General features: G+C 47.3%; 1 protein-coding gene across 1 annotated transcript; it reads right to left on the reverse strand.

Moving 5' to 3' along the window:
- Nucleotides 1–8,519: 8,519 nt before the first annotated feature.
- Nucleotides 8,520–19,855, reverse strand: LOC112873216. The gene is made up of 7 exons (XM_025936228.1): nt 18,845–19,855; nt 18,210–18,733; nt 17,296–18,056; nt 16,548–17,169; nt 13,676–13,706; nt 12,847–13,034; nt 8,520–8,954 (listed from the first exon to the last, which is right to left on the reverse strand). Exons 1-7 carry the CDS (start codon nt 19,821–19,823, stop codon nt 8,520–8,522), a joined length of 3,540 nt encoding a protein of 1,179 aa, XP_025792013.1. The 5' UTR covers nt 19,824–19,855.
- Nucleotides 19,856–21,603: the final 1,748 nt, after the last annotated feature.

Below are 21,603 nucleotides of genomic sequence, written 5' to 3' on the forward strand. Positions count from 1 at the left end.
GCGAATGATGATTCTTCAGAGGAGGAGAATGTGTACACGAAGGACCCAAACGAGCTAAGAGCACAACTGCAGATGTGGCAGGAGAAGGCCAGGGATTTGGAAAAGCTTCAGGCGGAGATGGCCGCGCAGAGGGAAGCCCGAAGGGGCGTTCGTGAACTACACCGGCAGATACGCGCTGAGAAGGAATGAGCGGCTGCACTTTACCGGGCGATGCAGGTGCAATACTTGGAGGGCAGCCAGGACCTGGGCACTGCTCAGGGACCTCAGCACCCTCCGGGGCACAGAGTCGGGCCAGAAAGAGATCCTTCGCCCCGAGGGGTGAGCTTCGGGCCGTTGGATCGATTATCGCCGTTGACGGAGGAAGCACAACTGATGCCTTGGCCTGTGGGGTATAAGCCAGTCGTGCTCCCTAGGTAATCAGGGCACTCGAACCCTCGGCGGTTCCTGATGAGTTTTGAAGCAGCTGTAGCTTCAGCGGGCGGAGACGAGGCAGTGCTCCTCAAGTCCTTTGTGATAGCCCTCGACCAGATTGTTGCTAGTTGGTTTTCAAAGTTGGCTCCGCTGAGCATATCTTCTTACGAGACGCTTCGTGCAAAGTTCTTGGAAAATTTTCATGGCTTTCAGGTGCCCACCGATGGATTGGAGGAGCTGTCGGAGTGCCGGCAGAAAGACAGAGAGACCCTGGCGGAGTACTACCAAAGGTTCCTGCGGGTCAAGGCGGAGAACCCGGACATCCCGGAGGACATTGTCATCCCACTCTACAGCAAGCTGACAAGGAAGCGGCCCGCTTCGATGCAGGAGCTTTACGACCGCTTCGAGCAGCACAGCAAGTCGGAGACCTCTCATCGTCGCAAGATGGACGATCAGCGCCGCGCGAACCAGGAGGTCAGGCCTCCTTAAGACTCCCGAAGGGCCCCGCATTCACCGTATCCACGTCCACCTCCGCATCATCATCGTCCACCCCCTCCGGGACCTTCGCCACAATACGTCAACAACGTCAACAGGGATTCTGTGCCACGCCCGGTGTCGCACTGCCCCCAAGGTGGTCAGTGGAGCAGTCCCCCGAGGGGTCAGAAATCCCCTCGCCCTCTGATTCCCCCGAAGGGTCCCCCACCTTGCAAATTTTGCGGTCCGCAGGCCGGTCACCCAATTGAGCGCTGTCCCTGGTACCTCGACATGCTCGAGCGCATCAAGCAAGCTAACCATCCATCCAAAGCAGTCAATCACACATGGTCCGATCAGCACGCCGCAAGCCCTTCGCATCATCCACCACCGATAGCCCCGCCCCACCACCGCCACCACCCTCCGCCCTGCCGCCGCCAAACCTACCCACCGCCGACTTCCACCCGTCCCATGGACAAATCCCACCACCTCCGCCACTACCTCCAGGCTATCAGCCTCAGTGTCCCGCCTTTCCCACCCACGGAACAGTGCTCACTATCCTCGGGGGTTTGCATCATGATTTTGAGAGCAAGAAGCAGCGGAAGGAATACTTTTGCCAAGTAAACTATGTCGGTGTCGAAGGGCCGATCATTCAATCCAAGTGGTCGCACATTCCCATCACTTTTACTCACGAGGACTTGCAGTTGTGGAGCTTCCCGCACACAGACGCGTTCGAGAAGATGAACATAGCGCGCAGTCAGCTGAAGCCGTCTTTCAAGCCTTTCTATGGGTTCGGAGGCAAGACAACACTGCCTGTTGGCAACATTTCACTACCCGTGTCCTTCGGCAATCCTTCGAATGCTCGTACCGAGTATATCACCTTCGACGTCATCGACATGTATTACCCATACAATGCAATCTTTGGCAGAGGCACCATCAACACCTTCGAAGTAATCACCCAGGGGGCATACTTATGCATGAAGATGCCGGCTCCGCTCGGCGTCATCACGTTGTTTGGAGATCAAAGGGAGGCGCGCAATATTGAGCTTGGTTGCACTACAGGCCAAAGGAACGTCCACACCCTCGAAGCATCATCGTCAAATACACCCAGTGTAACTGTTGACGATGAGTGCCCAACAAAAGCAATCCCTCTGGACAGCGAGGTGCAGGGCAAGAAAGTGACCATCAACTAGCACATCGATCCTCCGCTCGAAGCCGAATTGATTTCTCTACTCCGCAATAATGCGGACGTCTTCGCTTGGGACGCCCGTGACCTCGGAGGGATCAGCCGAGACATCATCGAGCACTGGCTTCAGGTGGACCCCTCGATGAAGCTGCGAAAGCAGTGCCTCCAAAAAATGTCAGACGACAAAATCCAGGGAGCCAAGGCGGAGGTACAATGCCTTCTTGATGCACGAATCATCCAAGAGGTGCAGTTTCTGGAGTGGTTGGCCAATGTGGTCATGGTTCCGAAGAAGAATGGAAAATGGTGCATGTGCATCAATTTCACGGACCTCAACAAAGTATGCCTGAAGGATGATTTCCCGCTCACTCGCATTGACAAGTTGGTGGACAAGGCCGCGGGGTGTGAGATGATGTCGCTGCTAGATTTTTTCTCGGGTTACCACCAGATATGGGTGGCGAAGGATGACGAGGAGAAGACAAGTTTCATCATCCCCTTCGGAACTTACTGCTTCGTGCGTATGCCCGAGGGTCTCAAGAACGCCGTTCTGACCTTTTGCTGCATGACCCGCTCCGTGTTCAAGGACCAGGAAGGTCGAAACATCTTGACCTACGTCGACGACATCATTGTCATCAGCAAGATGAAGCAGCAGCACCCCGCAGATCTCATTGAAACCTTCGAAAGCATGAGGGAGGTCGGCCTCAAGCTCAATCCAGCGAAGTGTGTCTTCGGGGTTGACAAGGGGCGCATCCTCGGATGCCTCGTGTCCGCCCGAGGAATCGAAGCCAATCCAGATAAAATCAAAGCAATAATCAACATGAAGCCTGCGCAGTCGGTTAAGGATGTCCAAAAATTGACCTGTCGCATCGCGGCTCTCAACCATTTCATCTCCAGATCCGCAGAGCGAAGCTTGCCTTTATTTGCAGCACTCCGATGTAAGAAGAGTTTCGAGTGGACGGAGCAGCATCAGCAAGCAGTTGATGACCTCAAGGCTTATCTCACTACTCTAACAACCCTCGCTTCCCCGGAGGACAGTGAACCTTTGCTTTTATACATTGCGGCATCACCAGCAGCCGTCAGCGCAGCCCTCGTGCAAGAGCGGGAGGTTAATGGCCAATTGCAGCAATTACCAGTGTACTTCGTATCCGAAGCTTTGTCTGGGTCCAAGCTGTTGTACTCCGAGCTTGAAAAGATGGCATATGCTGTGATTATGGTGGCACAAAAGCTCAAGCACTACTTTGAGGGTCATCACATCAGAGTCCTCACGGATCGACCCCTCGCAGACGTTTTCAGCAACAAAGAGGCTTCGCACAGAATCAGCAAGTGGGCGATGGAACTGTCGGAGTGCGTCATTGATTTTGAGAAGCGTAAAGCCATCAAGTCGCAGATATTAGCAGATTTTATTGTTGATTGGACGGGACCCTCAGTCTCTCTGAACTCTGAAGACGCAGAACAAGTATGGACTTGTCATTGCGACGGGGCATGGGGATCCTCCAGAGCTGGCGCGGCATCTGTAATCACCTCACCCTTTGGAATTCTCATGAAATATGCACTCAGGCTTCAGTTCCAGGCAGGAAAATGCACCAACAATATAGCAGAGTACGAGGCAGTTCTACTTGGCCTTCGCAAGCTCAAGGCGCTAGGGGCTCAAAAGTGTGTGCTCCGCACGGACTCGAAGGTCGTTGCTGATCATATTGAGAAAGAAAGCAGCACGCGCGACCCCGATTTGGCGGAGTATCTGAATTCTATCCGATCCCTCGAGTGACACTTCAAGGGCTTCTCAGTGGTACATGTGGATCGCAGTCGAAACCAGGAGGCTGACGCGCTCGCTAAAGCTGCAGCGAAGGGTGAAGCAACTCCGTCTGACGTTTTCTTTGACATGCTCACTGCCCTCCGTCGTGCAGAGGCCAGCCGTCATCACGCACATACAAGCAATTGAGGGTTCAGACTGGAGGGCCCCAATCATGGCCTACCTACGGGGGTATTACGAAGCCCCAACGGAGCACGAAGACAAGCGCATGCAGGCCAGATGTTGAGACTATCAGATCATTGGCAACAGCTTATACAAAGCAGGCATTGCAGCGCCTTTCCGCTGCATCAGTGAAGAAGGCTTGAAGCTGCTCGATGACATACACCATGGCTATTGCGGATCCCACATCGGAGCTCGGGCCTTGGCGGCAAAGGCGGTTCGCGAGGGTTTTTCCTGGCCAAGCATGATATCGCAAGCGCAAGATGTGAAGAAGAAGTGTCCGGCGTGTTAAGCTTATGCTCCAGTATCACACCAACCCTCGCAGCCGGTCCAGTTCATCACTCCTGTATAGTCTCTGAAGCAGTGGGGAATCGATCTGGTCGGACCTCTGCCCACAGCTCAAGGCAACCTACATTTCGCTGCGGTGGTAGTTGCGTATTTCACCCGATGGGTAGAAGCCAGACCTCTGGTGCACATAACCTCTGGGACAATGCAGAAATTCTTGTGGAAAAAAAATCATATGCAGGCTCGGGGTTCCGTGGGCCCTCACTATTGACAATGGGAAGCAGTTCGACAGCGACGATTTCAGAGATTACTGCCGAGGGTTGGGCACGAGCACCAATTTCACCTCCGTTTATCACCCGTAGTCCAATGGTGCTGTAGAGCGAGCGAATGGTTTGGTCCTCGGAGACATCAAGTGGAGGCTATTTTAGCAAGCTCAGAGGAAGTGGGCCGCTGAGCTTCCCGGAGTAGTGTGGTCTCATAACACAACCGTTTCTCGCACCACCCAGTTCCCCCCTTTTCGTTTGATGTTCGGGGCCGAAGCTATGCTATCTGAAGAAATCCATCACTTAAGCCCCAGAGTGCTGGCCAAGGAAAGGGAACCGGAGGATGCTTCGAAGGACCTCGTCGAGATAGACAGACTGGAGGCGGCAACCAATATCACGAAGTACCATGAGGAGACGCGGAGGTGGAAAGATTGTCCCGTCTGCCTCAAGCATTTTCAACTAGGTGATCTTGTCTTGCTTCGGAAAGGCGAGGTGGCACCCTCAGGGAAGCTGGAGCCCAAGTGGGAAGGACCTTACATTATCTCGAGAGCTACGCGTCCCGGAGCGTATCGGGTTACCACTTCGGAGGGTCTTGAGCTGCCTCATTCTTGGAACGCAGACAATATAAGAAAGTACTATGCTTAGTTTCATCTCAGTTTTTGGATTTTTGTAAGCGCGAAGTTATAAGCGCACCTTTTGTCCTTTTCCGTTTCCTAAGGATCTTTTGTATGAGTTCTTGCGTGATCTATAAGCGGAGCTCTAGGTAAGATTTTTTTTTTCAAACTAATAGCCCGTACTCTTTTCCTCGCAGGGGAGGCCCGCAAGGGCGCGAGATTTTTAACGAGGCGGAGCCATATGTATCTTCCTCTCTGGAAATACATTCATCTTTCCCCTATAAACTTGTCCAACGTGCCGAAAAATACCCTGAGGGGTATATCATTTCGGCAATCTTAAGCCCAGTGACAGCGCGTGTACCACGCGCAGGTCACGGAGCCTGGTGGGCTCGAAGGTACACACAGCCGCTCAGTTTTTATAACAAAAATTAGAGGTAAAGATTCCTCGCGATTATGAGTAATACCAAGAATCGGAGGAAAAGATCCCTCGCGATTGCTCCTGAAAATAAGTTGGAGGTAAAGATCCCTCGCGACTACAACACCAAAAATCGGATGTAAAGATTCCTCGCGATTATGAGTAACACCAAGAATCGTAGGAAAAGATCCCTCGTGATTGCTCCTGAAAACAAGTTGGAGGTAAAGATCCCACGCGACTACAACACCAAAAATCGGAGGTAAAGATCCCTCGCGATTGCGCTTGAAAACAAAAATCGGAGATAAAGATCCCTCGCGATCATGAGTAACACCAAGAATTGGAGGTAAAGATCCCTCGCAATTGCTCCCGAAAACAAAAATCAGAGGTAAAGATCCCTCGCGATTACGAATGACACCGGGTATCGAAGGTAAAGATCCTTCGCGGGTGCGTTAAAATAAAAATCTAAGGCAACGATCCCTTGCACTCGCTCGCGACCCCTCGTCAGGAAATGGGGAGACTTCTTCGCTCAAAAGCGCAAGGGGCTCCGTGCCTGCGATGTTACTTCGTCACTCACGACCCCTCGCCAGGAAATGGGGAGACTTTATCGCTCAAAAGCGCAAGGGGCTCCATGACCGCGATGTTACTTCATCACTCGCGACCCTTCGCCAGCAAATGGGGAGACTTTTTCACTCAAAAGCGCAAGGGGCTCCGTGCCCGTGATGTTACTTCGTCACTCACGACCCCTCGCCAGGAAATGGGGAGACTTTTTCACTCAAAAGCGCAAGGGGCTCCATGCCCACGATGTTACTTCATCACTCGTGACCCCTCGCCAAGAAATGGGAAGACTTTTTCACTCAAAAGCGCAAGGGGCTCCGTGCCTGCGATGTTACTTCGTCACCCGCGACCCCTCGCCAGGAAATGGGGTGACTTTTTTGCTCAAAAGCGCAAGGGGCTCCATGCCCGCGATGTTACTTCATCACTCGCGACCCCTCGCTAGGAAATGGGGAGACTTTTTTGCTCAAAAGCGCAAGGGGCTCCGTGCCTGCGATGTTACTTCATCACCCGCGACCCCTCGCCAGGAAATGGGGTGACTTTTTTGCTCAAAAGCGCAAGGGGCTTCGTGCCCGCGATGTTACTTCGTCACTCGCGACCCCTCGTCAGGAAATGGGGAGACTTTTTTGCTCAAAAGCGCAAGGGGCTCTGTGCCCGCGATGTTGCTTCGTCACTCGCGACCCCTCGCCAGGAAATGGGGAGACGTTTTCGCTCAAAAGCGCAAGCGGCTCCATGCCCGCGATGTTACTTCGTCACTCGCGACCCCTCGCCAGGAAAAGGGGAGACCTTTTCGCTCAAAGGCACAAGGGGCTCCGTGCCCGCGATGTTGCTTCATCACTCGCGACCCTTCGCCAGGAAATGGGGAGTCTTTTTCGCTCAAAAGTGCAAGGGGCTCCGTGCCCGCGATGTTACTTCATCACTCGCGACCCCTCGCCAGGAAATGGGGAGACTTTTCACTCAAAAGCGCAAGGGGCTCCGTGCCTGCGAAGTGACTTCGTCACTCGCGACCCTTCGCCAAGGAAGCTTTCATGAAGGAACCGCCATTTAGGCTCACATCACATCAAGGCAATCAGGCAGAATGACGAATCAGAATTTTTATTAAGGACTCGAAGGTTCAACTTTTACAATCAGATCCATAGCCAAAAATTCCTCAGAGTATTATCTCCCACTCCGCGCGTACAAGACCGCACGAAGGTTGATAATACCTGCATCCAAAAAGGTTCATGATCCTAGAATCTAAACCACCTCTGCGAATAACACTATCAACATAACCCATCCCCCTCGCAGCAGCGAGGGGCCGAATAATTGGCAACTCACTATTAAGATCCCGGTTACCTCCGGGAACCATACCACCCGACACCCTAGCAAACGAGCGTTCGTTGCTACCGTCAGCGACATTTACAACAAACCTTTCGCCATGCTCCCGACTACCTTCGGTAGCATCGACTCTTCACCACGCCTTACAAAGGCCGGACTCGCGCAATCAACTCACAGGGATTTTTCTAACAGTTCTTATACCCTGCGGAACAACACGCCCGGGCTCCGGGGTGCCGACAGAATCATCCGCTAAAAACCAATCCCAGTCGAATTCGCTGCCAGAATCGCTCGCATCAACCGCCGGCGAAGGATCATCAAATTCAGCAAAAGCAGAATAATCATCATCGTCATCTTCTCCCGCAGGTCCCACATCCGGAACCTGCGGGTAATTACAAGTGTTCCAAAATACACCGCGCGCAGGCGGGCTGTAAGTCTTAAACATTACTAAAACGGACAGTGCGGGCAGGCACTCCTAAACCTTTGGGTCCTCCGGCAGCGTTGAATCCTTCGGGTTCTCCGGAGCGTTGTCGCCTTCAGCAGCTGCCCCGGTGATAAGCGCACCCGTCAGCCCCGCAGAATAGAAGGCGGCACGGCCTCACCACCCAGGATTTCTTAGAGGTGGCGAGCCGCCTCAGCCCCCGCTACTTGGCGCCGTTCTTCCTTTGCAACACGAGCCACCTGCATCAAAAACATGTTTACAATGGATACCACCGGCACTATGAGCTGTAATTTAGATCCCCTGGCTCACCTGAAGTCATCGGTCCACCAGGTCGCGTGCGTGATCAGCCCCGCAAGTCCGCCACAGACTCTTGATTAAGCATGCCGCAGCCTGGCACGCTGCGTCGGAGGCTGACGGATGACACCTTCGGGAACAAGATACCTGCGGCGTCGCATCTCGCCGAAGTGATGACACCCGTCGCGGTCCAACAAAGATAGTACTCCTTGCAAGCTCGCCAACGCAGTGTACTCGTTGGATTGCAACACCGTAGCCGGTATCTGATTCAAGGTGGCCTGGAGGTTGTCTAAGTACGGGCCAACTTCACCCGCGGAGCTTGGAGGAGTCACGTGGGGTACGAGACCAGATCAGCTCCATTGTGCGGCGGAGGGAGTCCTCGATGTCGCCACCCCCTCGGGCCACCTCCGCCACCAGCCTTTTAGATTCTTCCTCCGTAGCCCGTCGACTACTCTCTGACGCGTCTTGCTCCACGCCGACCAAGGTCAGTTCCTTCGCCAGCTTCTCACGCTCAGCGGACGACCGGGAAAGCTGACCCCTCGCCTCCACCAACTGACGACAAAGATCTTTCTCCGTATCTTCCCACCCTAAGTTTTGGTGTTCCAGCGTCGCAACACTCTCCGCAAGGGTCGTCCTCTCAACAGCTACTGCCTCCAGGCTCCGCACCCGCTCCACAAGTTGTTCCCTCGTATCATTGTCTTTTTCAATCCTCTTCACCAAAGCAATCGAAGTGCGTAGAACCTGAACATGCACTGCCGGAGAAAGGCACATCAGTGCCGGTCACAGGGAGATTTAGTGCCGGTCCCTGTGACCGGCACTAAATGGCCGGCACTAACTGACAGCCGTTAGTGCCGGCTTTATTGACCGGCACTAACTGGCGCGTGTTAGTGCCGGTCTGTTACTCCAGCCGGCACTAACTTGCCCGACCCTGCCCGGCTCCTGGCAGCAAGGTTAGTGCCGGCTGGTATAACTGGCCGGCACTAAATCTTTTTTTTATTTACCTTTTGTTTTTCATTTTTATACGTATAGGGTTTAGGGTTTAGGGTTGATGTTCTTACCTTTTGTTTTTCGTTTTTCGTTCCATTATACGTATGGCTATGCGTATTTGTACTGTATGCGACTACATAATCGTACTTTTTGCATTGCACAGTAATATTAGGACAGCATATTACACTAATATTATATATATATATTCATCATGTATGGAACACTTAGGAGTTTAAAAGTACTTGAGATATTACAAATTAGTAAGAACATCAACTATAGTAATTTATCAAATTCCCCGTCATCGGATCTTTTTCGGCGACGCTTGTACGGACATCGCCATAAAATTCACCCTTAGGATTTATGACTTCATCGAGCAGGAATCCGCATATTGCTTCTTGAATTGCCCTGATCCGAGCCATTTCAATGAGTTCTTCTTTCATCCGCCAATGCTGTCACATTTTTCGAAAAAACATGAGAATAAAAGATAATGAATTAAAATGATGAGCAGATGTGATTGTGCTCACGTACATTGAATGCCTCCACTGTCATTTGCCCTTTTTCACTTGCAAAAGTGTTGATCCACTCGCATACGTAGTATCCACATAAGTTGTTTCCTTGTCCCTGTCTCCAACACTATGGACAAATGTGGGTTAAGATATAGAATTTTTCTGATGTTTATTACGAATGACATTAGTAGCGAGAGTATATTCATACCGGAAAATCAGTCACCCAACAAAGAGGCTCGATTTCACCTATGGGCAAGCCTATGTGTTTGCGGAGGTAGCGATGCCATGCAGTATTTACCACCTCGATGAGATCTTGGTACTTTGATTTATCTTGCCTTAACGAGTCGTACACCAAGACCTTGTGCTCCTCAATCCAAATACAAAGCAATATCCAATGAAAGCTGTGCATATACATACGCATAACCAATTAATGTTGATTAAAATAGTTATTAAATAGTATTATTAATACGAAGGGATTGAAAACAAGAGGCTAACAAAGAATGACTCACTGATGGTTGTATGGCAAGAGAATGAAGGGACACAGGCTATTCTTACGCAACCCCCTGTATATAATATTGACTATTTCTTCAGGGTTTTGCTCTACCGTTTTCTCGTGTATAATATCGGGGTCAAAGAACCCGACGTTATGGAAGTTCTTTTTTCGGCAAATTTGAATTTTTGACCTACGGGACACAAGAAAAACGGGGATCAGTCAACACACAAGGCTAAAAATAATGAAACGAGAGACAATACTCACATGCACCATACACTCAGGAGGGACTTGTCAAGGGCATCTTGATGGTATAAATCGTAAAGTGCTTCAAACTCGATATATACTTCACCTGCCCCCCGCCAGAAATGCTCATCTTTAATCCGGGCTGGGAACATCTCTAATTGATTAGCTTTAGATTGCACGGCATACCATTTGTGTAACTCGGCCATTCTCGTTGGTAGGAATGGTAATAACTCTGGCCATATCAAAGGTTCACCAAGTACAAACTTTTTCCTGCCGCGGGCATCCTGTAGGGCCTCCCCAAGCAATTGAGCCCTTGTTAGATCAGTTTGCAATATCATCCCAGCCATGGTCAACGGATCTCTTGATTCATCAGGACATTCTTCACGCGACACTATCAACGAAGCGATCGATTGTTTGGACTGCTCTCCGAGCTGGGGAACGGTCTTTGCATTGATCCGTCGATTCTTGGGGTTGTTGTAGCACTTTCTGATCTGCCGATCATAATCCGACTCCCTTTCTTTCTCCTTGGTGGGATCTTTAATGAAGTGTTTAACGAAGTGTGCCTTCGCAACCGGATCTATTTCTGGCTTCTTGTTCGCAGCCTCCCTCAGTAGCTTGCGCTTCAGCAAGAAGGTTTGAAACGATTCTTCTGCCTCTTTCTCTTCTGGAGTCTTCACTTTCTTCTTTCTTTGCTGCTTATGAGATGGCTGGACCGAAGGTACCGTGTATGCCTTCTGTCGCTGACTCTGATTCTGTTGTGCGGCTGGTGATGATGCCGAAATTGGCTCGCTTTGTGCGGCTGGTGATGGCGGATCCATGCTGGGGTCCCGTGCAGGCGGTGGAGAAGGTGGGCCAACACTAGGATTCCTGTCATCAGGTGGCGTTGGTGATCTTTGCCTTGAGCACCGAGCGGAATCTGTGGCTGCTTGCACCAATCTTATGTCGCGCTTTGGCCACGCAATCCATGTGTGTACGGCATGTTGTAGTTCTGTTTCTTCAGGAATTATAGGTATCGGGAGGTCCAAGTCTTCCCAGCATTCTTCAGTAATTCGGTCAACAAAGACTCTGGCGAATCCTTCAGGAATTGGCTGGCAATGTATTGTCCTGCCTTCTTCTTGGACTTCCGCATAACCCTCAGCACAAACTTTGAGCTTTTTCCCATAAAGAACCAGAAGCTCACACTGGGTCCTAACGGTAATGTCGTCGATGGGGTCCCTCGTCCTGTCGGCACCCAAAGCAGGGTGCTCTGTGGAAGCAACACTGCTACGACGCTGGGAAGGGGTGCTGAACTCCACATTGGCAGCTGGTTGATCCGAGCGTTGCCCAACTGCTGCCTCAAGTGACATTATCCGGTTTTCTAGGTTACAGATCTTCTCTGCCACTACTGCCTTGCTTCTGCATCGGCTTCGGTAGGTTTCGAGATCTCCGGAAAAGCCATATTTCCACGGAACTACGCCCATGCCTCGGGTCCGTCCAGTGTGTTCCGCATTCCCAAGAGCGTAAGTCAGCTCGTCATTCTCTCTGTTGGGCTGGAAGGTTCCTTCTTCCGTACGCCTCATTGCCTCGTCAAGTCTTTGGGCAGCCTCTCTTAGTACGTCGCTAGTCACAAACATTCCAGTGTCGGGGTTTAGTGTGCCTCCATGAGCATAGAAGTAATACCTTGCTCGTTTGGGCCAACTCAAGGTCTGCGGTACGATTCCTTTTGCAATTAAATTATTTTCCATCTTTTCCCATTTCGGAACAGCAACCTTATAACCTCCAGGCCCAAGTCTATGGAAGTTTGTCTTTTTGCTAGCATTCATTTTGCCTTGAATCGAGGCTGCCATGCTGTCAGCACTGCGCTTGTAATTCACGAATTCATTCCACCACTCTCGTTGCTTCTTCCAGACTTTATCAAAATCTGGTGTGAGGCCCTTGTTCACAAAGTTTGCCACCAATTTTTTCTTGAACGAGGCGAACTGAATTGCCATCTTCTTAAATGCCCATCCCTTTACTTTGTCAGCTTTGCCTGGGGGAAAGTTGAAGTGCAACGACACCTCTTTCCATAACAAATCTTTCTCTGAATCTGGCACGATATCTTCAGGTCGATCAGAGACTTTATTTCTCTTCCAAAGCTTGTACTTTATGGGGACGTTCTCCCTAACAAGATATCCCAATTGATTTACAAAGGTCGTCTTAATTTGACCAGGGGCTAGTGGCTCGCCGGTTGCTTCGTTGATCTCCGTGATGGTCGTACATCCTACCATCTTCCTCTTGGAGCCACGTTTCCGTTTAGGCTTCGTCGATCCTGATGCCTGAAAGAATCGCAAATTTATCAAGCGGGTTGCTAGCAACTAGTGTACGTCACGGCAGGTATTGACAAAACGTTTATCCTGATGCCTGGAAGAATCACTAAATTTCATACCTCGGCTTCCTCGACATTTTCTTCTTCCTCCCCACTAATATCTTGCTCCTGGTCGCCAGGATAATGCAAGTTTAAAAATTGGCTGCCATCGTTCTCGTCCTCATGAAACTCTTGAGCTATTTGCCCAGTAATACCACAAATGAGCTCGTGCATTAACTCGTCTTGGTTGTCCGTAGGATCCATTTCCACTACCCGAAACAATAAAAAAACATTAAGTATTTTCTAGTACTAATAAAATGTATGTATTTGCAAAAATATTGTACACACGTTTATATTCATAAATGCTCACATGGTTATTTAGATCCAGAATAAGTTAATATCTTTTACAACTGAACAAAACAAATTCCTGAATTTATATGTACAGATGCCTCTCCGCGCGAGGTTGACGGCCCGGCCTGCCCCGCCTCCATGCTCGGGCCTCCCGTGTGCGAATTGGGGCCAGTGCATCTCAGACTGAATAGCTTTCATAAATAATTCTGGACTAAACTACGTGGGCCCTTACACACTGGACTACATAGGGCAGATATACATGTGCCACTTACACATAAGTGCTCATGTGCACATACCCTGGAATTTGATAACGAATGAATAGATTATGTGAATATGACTGTATTAGACTAATATAATATGACATAGATATGTTGACTCAACAGGACATTCGTACGCCTCACTAGTAACAAGAAGGAACTAAACAAAAGAGCCAGCGGAAGCAACATATAAACCATCTAGTTAAAACAAAAGGCAAGACTTCACATCCAAACATTTTGATTACAACTCATCCATCCAGAACGTATGCATATCGAAAAGTGTGCACACGTGCTGTTATTACCATCCAATGAAGCACCCTCTAGCTCAAGAACCTGAAGAGGAGAAAACATGTGTGAGGTTTATTATATAGAACAAACCAAATTCTTGGATAGTATTAAAGCACCTTGGTTCATCCTAGATACTACTGGTCCCATTTTAGGATGTGCAGGCAATAAGAGACAATTGTGCTAATTTTCCTCATCAGTTGTGTTGTGGTGGAATTTTCAGGTTACAAAATGCGGAGAAGTTACATTGTTTCTCATGAGTTGATAGGATCACCTTTAATCATGTTATGACACAATTATGCATATGCTTAAATTTAATTCAGACTCCAAATTTACTAACAGAACCTAGAGCCATTCGTCACTCATATTGGAGGGCAATGCTAGTACTCGAACGTCAAGATTTCACTCTTACCAAATACAAGAAAATAGAAACATTCGAGGAGATGAAATATTGGTGATCAATATGGTTAAAGATGATATTAGTTGACAATGTTGGATGGGAGGATGGGAGAAATAGTGCCACTGAAAAAGTTGAGCCAGAACAACTTTTCTACTAACATAGTAAACTCTATGATGTAAACTTTTCTACTGGTATCCCATTTGCACAACTATGCGCAACTAGATTCACTCACATACTACAACAGTAGAATAGGTGGCAAGCAAACATTATCGATCTTGACTCCATGCAATAAAATTATTAAACCATCAAAGCGTAATTTCCAAATGAAATCTACAGCTTTTAGAAATGAACTATTTCCCTTGAGAAGCTCTGGGATGCTAAGAATATAAGTCATCTACTAATGATCAAAGTTGAGAAGATCCAATTACCGAAGAGGGCGAGGAGGAGGTCCGGAGGGAGGGGTCAACGGTGGGGGCCGGAGCTTCGGGCGCCGCAGCAATGGCGCGAGGACGACGAGGTGAGCTGTCATTAACATTGGTCAAATCAATTTTATACTAATGGCATATATAAAAGAGAAACTAAATCACTGTTTTGCTTTTTGCATAGAATAACAAATAATCATTGTAGCTTTTAGAAATGAACTATTTTACTTGCTGCTTAATTGATTGATAACGAGCATGAGACAACTTGTTCCCTAAAGAATATTTTCTAAACTTGGAAGCTAGATTAGGCTCTGATGGTTGGATCACGACAGGATCACAGGATTCTGCTCTCTTTATTTGGATACTTGCATTTCAGTTACTGCCCAAAATGTTTTCACCTTCTACTAGTATACTCCGAGCAAAGCTCTGCACCATGTTCACAACAACTTGTACATTTAAATCTAACTGATTATTTGGTATTTGATAAAATTGGCACAATGGAGTCTCCTTACTGTCATCAAGATCACATTTGGCGGTGGAGAGCCATTGGACATGAGCAGCAACTTGCTGGCTGAAAGTCCACAAAGGCTGCATTCATTTTACTCGAAGAAGTCGGACATGAGTACTCACAGGTACCAACCCCACTATACCAATATCACATAATCCAATAGTGCAGTATGTTTGATTGTGACTATATGCTTCTTCTAGTTTAAAACATAGATACAATAATGCTAAATGTTTCTATACTTTTAGGTCCTTTGATTGCTTAGTGGCATGCCTAAAAACACTTATTTTCATCTTGACATACAGCACAAAAGCATTAGAATGGCAGGCCGAGACAGTATAATTTTGCATTGGTCGAAATATCGTCGCCCAAATTAACCAAATGCTTTTGCAATTAGTCAGGGCAAGACTAAGAAGCAGGGTATCACGTAACTCGGCACATTGTTGATGTGCAATTAACCAGATGCTTACGCAAGTTGATGTGCTCACCTCGAACCCGTTTTTGCGCTCGGAGGGCGAGGAGGAGGTCTGGAGGGAGGGGTCGACGGTGGGGGCCGGAGCTTCGGGCGGCGGCAGCAATGGGGCGCGAGGAGACGGAGCAGCGGCGCGAGGACCTCGAGGCGGCACGGGCAGCCGGGCGGCCGGGCTGCGGGGAAGGGGCCGCGCGCGAGGACGACGACGTGCGCGGCGGCCGGAGCTTCGGGCGGCGGTAGCAGGGGCGCGAGGACGCGGGGGCGGCGGGTAAGTTGGGGCGACGTCGATCTGAAAACGCGGCGGCCGGAGCCGGCACTAACGCGCCCACCTGACGTCACGTGGGCAACTTAGTGCCGGCTGGTAACACCAGCCGGCACTAACGTGAGCAAGTTAGTGCCGGCTGATATTACCAGCCAGCACTAAGTTGCCCACGTGACGTCAGGTGGGCACGTTAGTGCCGGCTAGGGTTACCAGCCGGCACTAACGTGTCATCCGCGCGGGAATTGGCGCGCGGGAACTGGCCACGCCAGTTCCCATTTTCACTAAATTTGTAGTATTCATAAATTTATTCAACATAGGCTCAATAATTAGAATAATATAACAAAAATTTATATCTTATTTTTAGCTACACAATAATTATAGTAATTATATGTACACAATAATAATAGTAATTGAAGTAAATTAACGAATATGCAACCATTATCAATTATGTGTAGCGTAAAGGGTTTATATGTGTATATGTTTCTGTTATTGATAATAAATCGAAAACACTTCATTTTGATCCATGCAAAATTCTTCAAAAAACTTTTCAATAGTACCCTATACAATGATGTAATCAATTCGCATATTACTTGATTATTTGTTTGTAATTTAATGTTTCAATGCTTCTAGTAATGCAAAATTAGTGAATGTAAATAATATTTATACCATGCAAAAATATAATATTATCTGAAGATGATATTATGTCATAATTGGAGAAATAGTATCAAGAATTGAGATAAGTACGATGCGGTGCGTTACATTACATCACTGATTGAGAGAATTCAATATATAATTTATATAAAACTACTACTCATTATCATTATGTACCGGAACATTGATAATCTTCCTTTTGACGAAAGTGCCTTGAGCGTGATCACAGCGTAAGTAAGGTGTGTCCTCTTTGGATAAGAGGATGCTAGGGTCAACGTCAACTGAGAATGGAGGAAGGTCATCAATCTGGTCATAATCTTCCGAATTGTCCGAAATATCCTCAACTCCAACAACTTTTCTTTTTCCTGGAAGAACTATGTGCCATTTCGGCTCATTTCCAGCCTTGTCTGCTTCAGACGTCTTATCTGACTTCTTCTTCGGTTTGCTCGACATGTCCTTCACATAGAACACTTGTGTCACATCCTTGGCTAGAACAAATGGTTCATCTTTATATCCAATCTTTTTGAAGTCAACTATGGTCATCCCATACCGGTCCTTCGTTACGCCTCCTCCAGCCACCCATTCGCAACGAAATAAAGGGACAACTATGGGTCCATATTCAAGTTCCCATATCTCCTCTATGACACCATAGTAGTTGTTCTTTTCTCCATTACTGTTTACTATACACATACGAACACCACTGTTTTGGTTGGTGCTTTTTTTGTCTTGAGCTCTCGTATAAAATGTATACCCATTGATTTCGTACCCTTGGTATTGTTGGACAGTGATTGATGGTCCCCTAGCCAGCCATTGAAGTTCTTGATCAACTGTGTTGTTGCCCAATAATTTTCGTCTGAACCAGCCGTCAAAAGTTTTTATATGTTGGCGTGTAATCCAAGAAAGATTCTTTTGTGGATTTTCAGACTGTATAATATTCATGTGCTCATCAATATATGGAGCCACCTTGGATGAATTCTGAAGAACCATGAAGTTTGCTTGGCTGAATTCACTACAAGGGATGTGCACATTACATTTCTTTCCTAGTGTGCCTTTTCCCTTTAGTCGCCCCTCATGGTGTGACACGGGGAGCCCAATCGGATTGAGATCAGGAAGATAGTCAACGCAAAACTCAATGACCTCCTTGGTTCCATAGCCCTTAGCAATGCATCCTTCTGGGCGAGAACGTTTACGCACGTACTTCTTCAATACTGCCATGAACCTCTCGAAAGGGAACATATTGTGTAGAAAAACAGGACCCAGAATAGTTATTTCTGTCACAATATGAACTAGAAGGTGTGTCATAACATTGAAGAAGGAAGGTGGGAAGACCATCTCAAAGCTGACAAGACATTCGACAATGTCTTTCTGCAGCTTTATTAGATTATTTGGATTAATTGCTTTCTGTGAAATTTCATTCATGAATGCACAAAGCTTTACAACTGCCAATCTCACATTTTCCGGTAGAACACCCCTCAGTATAACCGGAAGTAATTGTGTCATCAGAACGTGGCAGTCATGGGACTTCAAGTTTTGGATTTTCTTCTCTTTCACATTTATTATGCCCTGTATATTTGAGGAGTACCCAGACGGGACCTTGATACTGTTCAAGCAATCGAACATGCTTTCCTTCTCCTCTTTACTCAGATTATAGCTGGCAGGTTTTAAATAGTGGCGTCCTTTGTCTCTCTTCTCGGGTTGCAAGCCTTGTCGTCCAGCTAGCATCCACATGTCGCGCCTTGCTTCCAATGTGTCTTTTGACTTACCATACACTCCCAGAAAGCCTAGTAGGTTGACGCAAAGATTCTTCGACAGATGCATCACATCAATTGCGTTGCGAACCTGTAAGACTTGCCAATAAGGTAGGTTCCACAATATAGACTTCTTCTTCCACATTGGAACATGTCCCTGGTCATCCTTCGGAACAGGTTGGCTACCGGGACCCTTTCCAAATACTACCTTCACATCCTTGATCATCGAGAACACACGCTTTCCATTACGGAACAGAGGCTTACGACGAGTTTCGGGCTCTCCTTTGAAATGCTTCCCTTCGGTTCTTAGGGGGTGATCGGTAGGAAGGAATCGGCGATGGCCCATGTATACGCACTTCTTACAGTGTTTCAAATAAATGCTATCGATTTCATCATAACAGTGGGTGCAGGCCATGTATCCCATGTTCGACTGTCCCGAAAGTTTTGCAAGTGCAGGCCAATCATTGATGCATACAAAAAGCAAAGCTCGAAGGTTGAAAGACTCCTGTTTATACTCATCCCACACATGTACACCTTCTTCTTTCCAGAGCAGTAAGAGATCATCCATCAAGGGTTGCATGAACACATCAATATCGTTGCCAGGTTCTTTTGGCCCTTCTATAAGCACCGGCATCATGATGAACTTACGCTTCAGGCATAACCAAGGAGGAAGGTTGAACATACATAGGGTCACGGGCCATGTACTATGAGCGCTGCCAAACTCACCGTACGGATTCATTCCATCCGCACTTAGAGCAAATCTTATATTCCTTGGGTCATTGTCAAATTGAGGATACTCTCGGTTAAGGTTTCTCCACTGGGACCCATCTGCTGGGTGTTTGATCATGTGATCCTCCTTACGGTCTTCTTTGTGCCATCGTATCAACTTAGCGTTGTCCTTGTTTTTGAAAAAGCGCTTCAGACGTGGTATTATAGGGAAGTACCACACCAACTTTGCGGGAACTCTCTTCTTTACCGGCTCCCCATCAACATCACCTGGATCATCTCGCCTGATCTTATACCGCAATGCGCTACAAACAGGACAAGCTTCCAAGTTCTCGTATTCGCCGCGATACAGGATGCAGTCGTTAAGACATGCGTGAATCTTCTGCACGTCCAATCCAAGAGGGCAAACCATCTTTTTAGCTTCGTATGTTGTTGACGGCAGTTCATTACCCTCAGGAAGCATGTTCTTTACAATCTTTAATAGCTCACCAAATCCCTTATCGGTGACCCCATTAGTTGCCTTCCATTTCAGCATCTCTAGCGTGGTACCCAACTTCTTCTGCTCCGGTTTGCAATTAGGGAACAACGGCCTTTTGTGATCCTCCAACATCTTCTCAAACTTTAATGCCTCCTTCACAGTGTCACTGTCTTTCTGTGCATCAAGCAACGCCTGACCTAGCTCGTCAGGTGGTTCCTCTTGTGCAACATTTGCTTCACCCTCGTCCATTGGTTCATCTTGAAAGCCACCTGCTTCATGAACCCATGCCCAATCTGGAAGATTGTTATCACCATCGTCATCTTCTTCATTATCGTCCATCGTAACTCCAACTTCGCCGTGCTTAGTCCAAAGGCTATAGTTACTCATGAAACCATTCAAGGCCAGGTGATTCCATAGAGTTTCTCTTTTCCGGAATTCCTTTTTATTTTCGCAAACACTGCATGGACAACACATTAAACCCTTTGGCGACCTATTTGCCATTGCTGCCTTGAGAAAAGAATCTAAACCCTGAATCCACGCAGAGGTGCTCCGGCTTCCGTGCATCCATTGCCGGTCCATCTGTACAAATTAAAAAAAAAATCATGCCCATCTGTACTATGAATTTAGAAAAGTCTAAACGACTGATAATTTGAAACGGAACGGAGGGAGTAGCTTTGAGAGTGAAACTGTGAGAACCTCTCCAGAGGCATATCCAAGGTTTGGAAATTCTAAAAAAAATCAGACATATACAATAGGAGCTTGCAAAATTTTATGATCAAACTCAATCTCATTTTTGAGATATGAAAATCAGCAGATGGAATCACTATTTTCTTTATCTAGAAATTTTATGGGGAAAAAACCCAAAAATCATGAAAATGTATCGAAAAGTCAAGAATGAAGTAAACATCATGTTCTTAGTCATGCTTTTACTGCAATGACGATGAAAGATTGGCAGGGGGTAGTACAAAGATAGAATACCAATGGATCAAGGAAGACATTTCATTTATTAGGAGACAATATAAATTGAGAGGCTTATCTATCAGAAGTTCAGAACATCACTGGTTAAAAGAAAGTTCAAATGCAAATGGATAAGATCTTAAGAGCATAAGAAGAAAACATCAAAATTTTGTTTTTTTGATACAGTCGCTATCAATGCTACAAAGTATACCTGGAGTAGAACTGAAAACTCCCTGAAGAAGATGATACTAGCAATAGCTGCACAGGCCACAAGTCAAACATCATCAAATTACTAGCTAGAAGCCTAAAAATTTTATGGCTTATGAGAATTTGAGTGACAATTTGGTAAGTAAATCTGTACTGAGATATAGCCAATTTCAGAGCATGATGAATAGTTAACCATCAAAAACATAACATCGTACAATAATTTCAGAGCATGTTTTATTTCAAAAGGTTGAACACTCAGATGCTATGTACCTGACCAATAGTTAATAATTTTGTATTGTGGCATCCAAATAGATCAATAAAGAAATCTCATCCGAACTCAAGGTACCCAGATATCAACAATGTTTTTTTTGTTAACAGTAAAGGAAATGTGGTAGTATAAACTTTAATCCAGTTCAAACCACGATACTAAGGTTAGATATCAAATGGTAGAATGGTAGGTCTGTTTGTACAACAAACAAGAGTAATTCCTAAATCCAACTTGCACAGGAAACTGGAAGTACGAAGTTTTCAAATTTATCAATGTTATGCTTTACCAATATTCTCATTACTACTAAATTAACCTAAAATATTCTCATTTTTCCTCAACCTTAAAATCACTATTTTCTTTATCTAGAAAGCATGAAACAAAGAATAAACACCGTGAAAGAAGAGTGGAAGAAGATACTAACCTTTGGTGCACTTGGATGGGTGAAATCCTCACAAATTTGGGGAAAAATGGGCAGCACCTCCCCTGTAACACGCCATGGGAGTGAGAAGAGCTCGGTTGAAGGCTGGGGAAGAAGGAGTGCCAAATGAAATGGAGGGCTGGGTTTGAAGTGGCCGGTATATACGGGCAAGTTAGTGCCGGCTAGTGGCTTTAGCCGGCACTAACTGTGTACGTTTAGTGCCGGCTAGAACAGACAGCCGGCACTAACTTGTAATTGACCACGTTAGTGCCGGCTAGATATGCCGACCGGCACTAACGTGCGTTTTGACCGTTGCGGCAGTTGGGGGGGATGGCACGTTAGTGCCGGCTGGTATTTCTAGCCGGCACTAACATGCCCGCCTGACACTGTTGAGGCACGTTAGTGCCGGCTCGTCCTTGACCGGCACTAAC

This window comes from Panicum hallii, chromosome 9 (genome assembly GCF_002211085.1).
Source record: "Panicum hallii strain FIL2 chromosome 9, PHallii_v3.1, whole genome shotgun sequence".
NCBI lineage: Eukaryota > Viridiplantae > Streptophyta > Magnoliopsida > Poales > Poaceae > Panicum > Panicum hallii.

Excerpts from the sequence above, each read along its gene's own strand:
- LOC112873216 (XM_025936228.1), bottom strand. The coding sequence starts at position 19,823 with ATGGCAAATAGGTCGCCAAAGGGTTTAATGTGTTGTCCATGCAGTGTT. Across the intron at positions 18,734-18,844 it reads GGATGGAATGAATCCGTACG|GGCCAAAAGAACCTGGCAAC; the intron begins GTGAGTTTGGCA and ends TGCTTATAGAAG. Across the intron at positions 8,955-12,846 it reads AAAATGTCGAGGAAGCCGAG|GTTCTACGCACTTCGATTGC; the intron begins GTATGAAATTTA and ends GTGCATGTTCAG.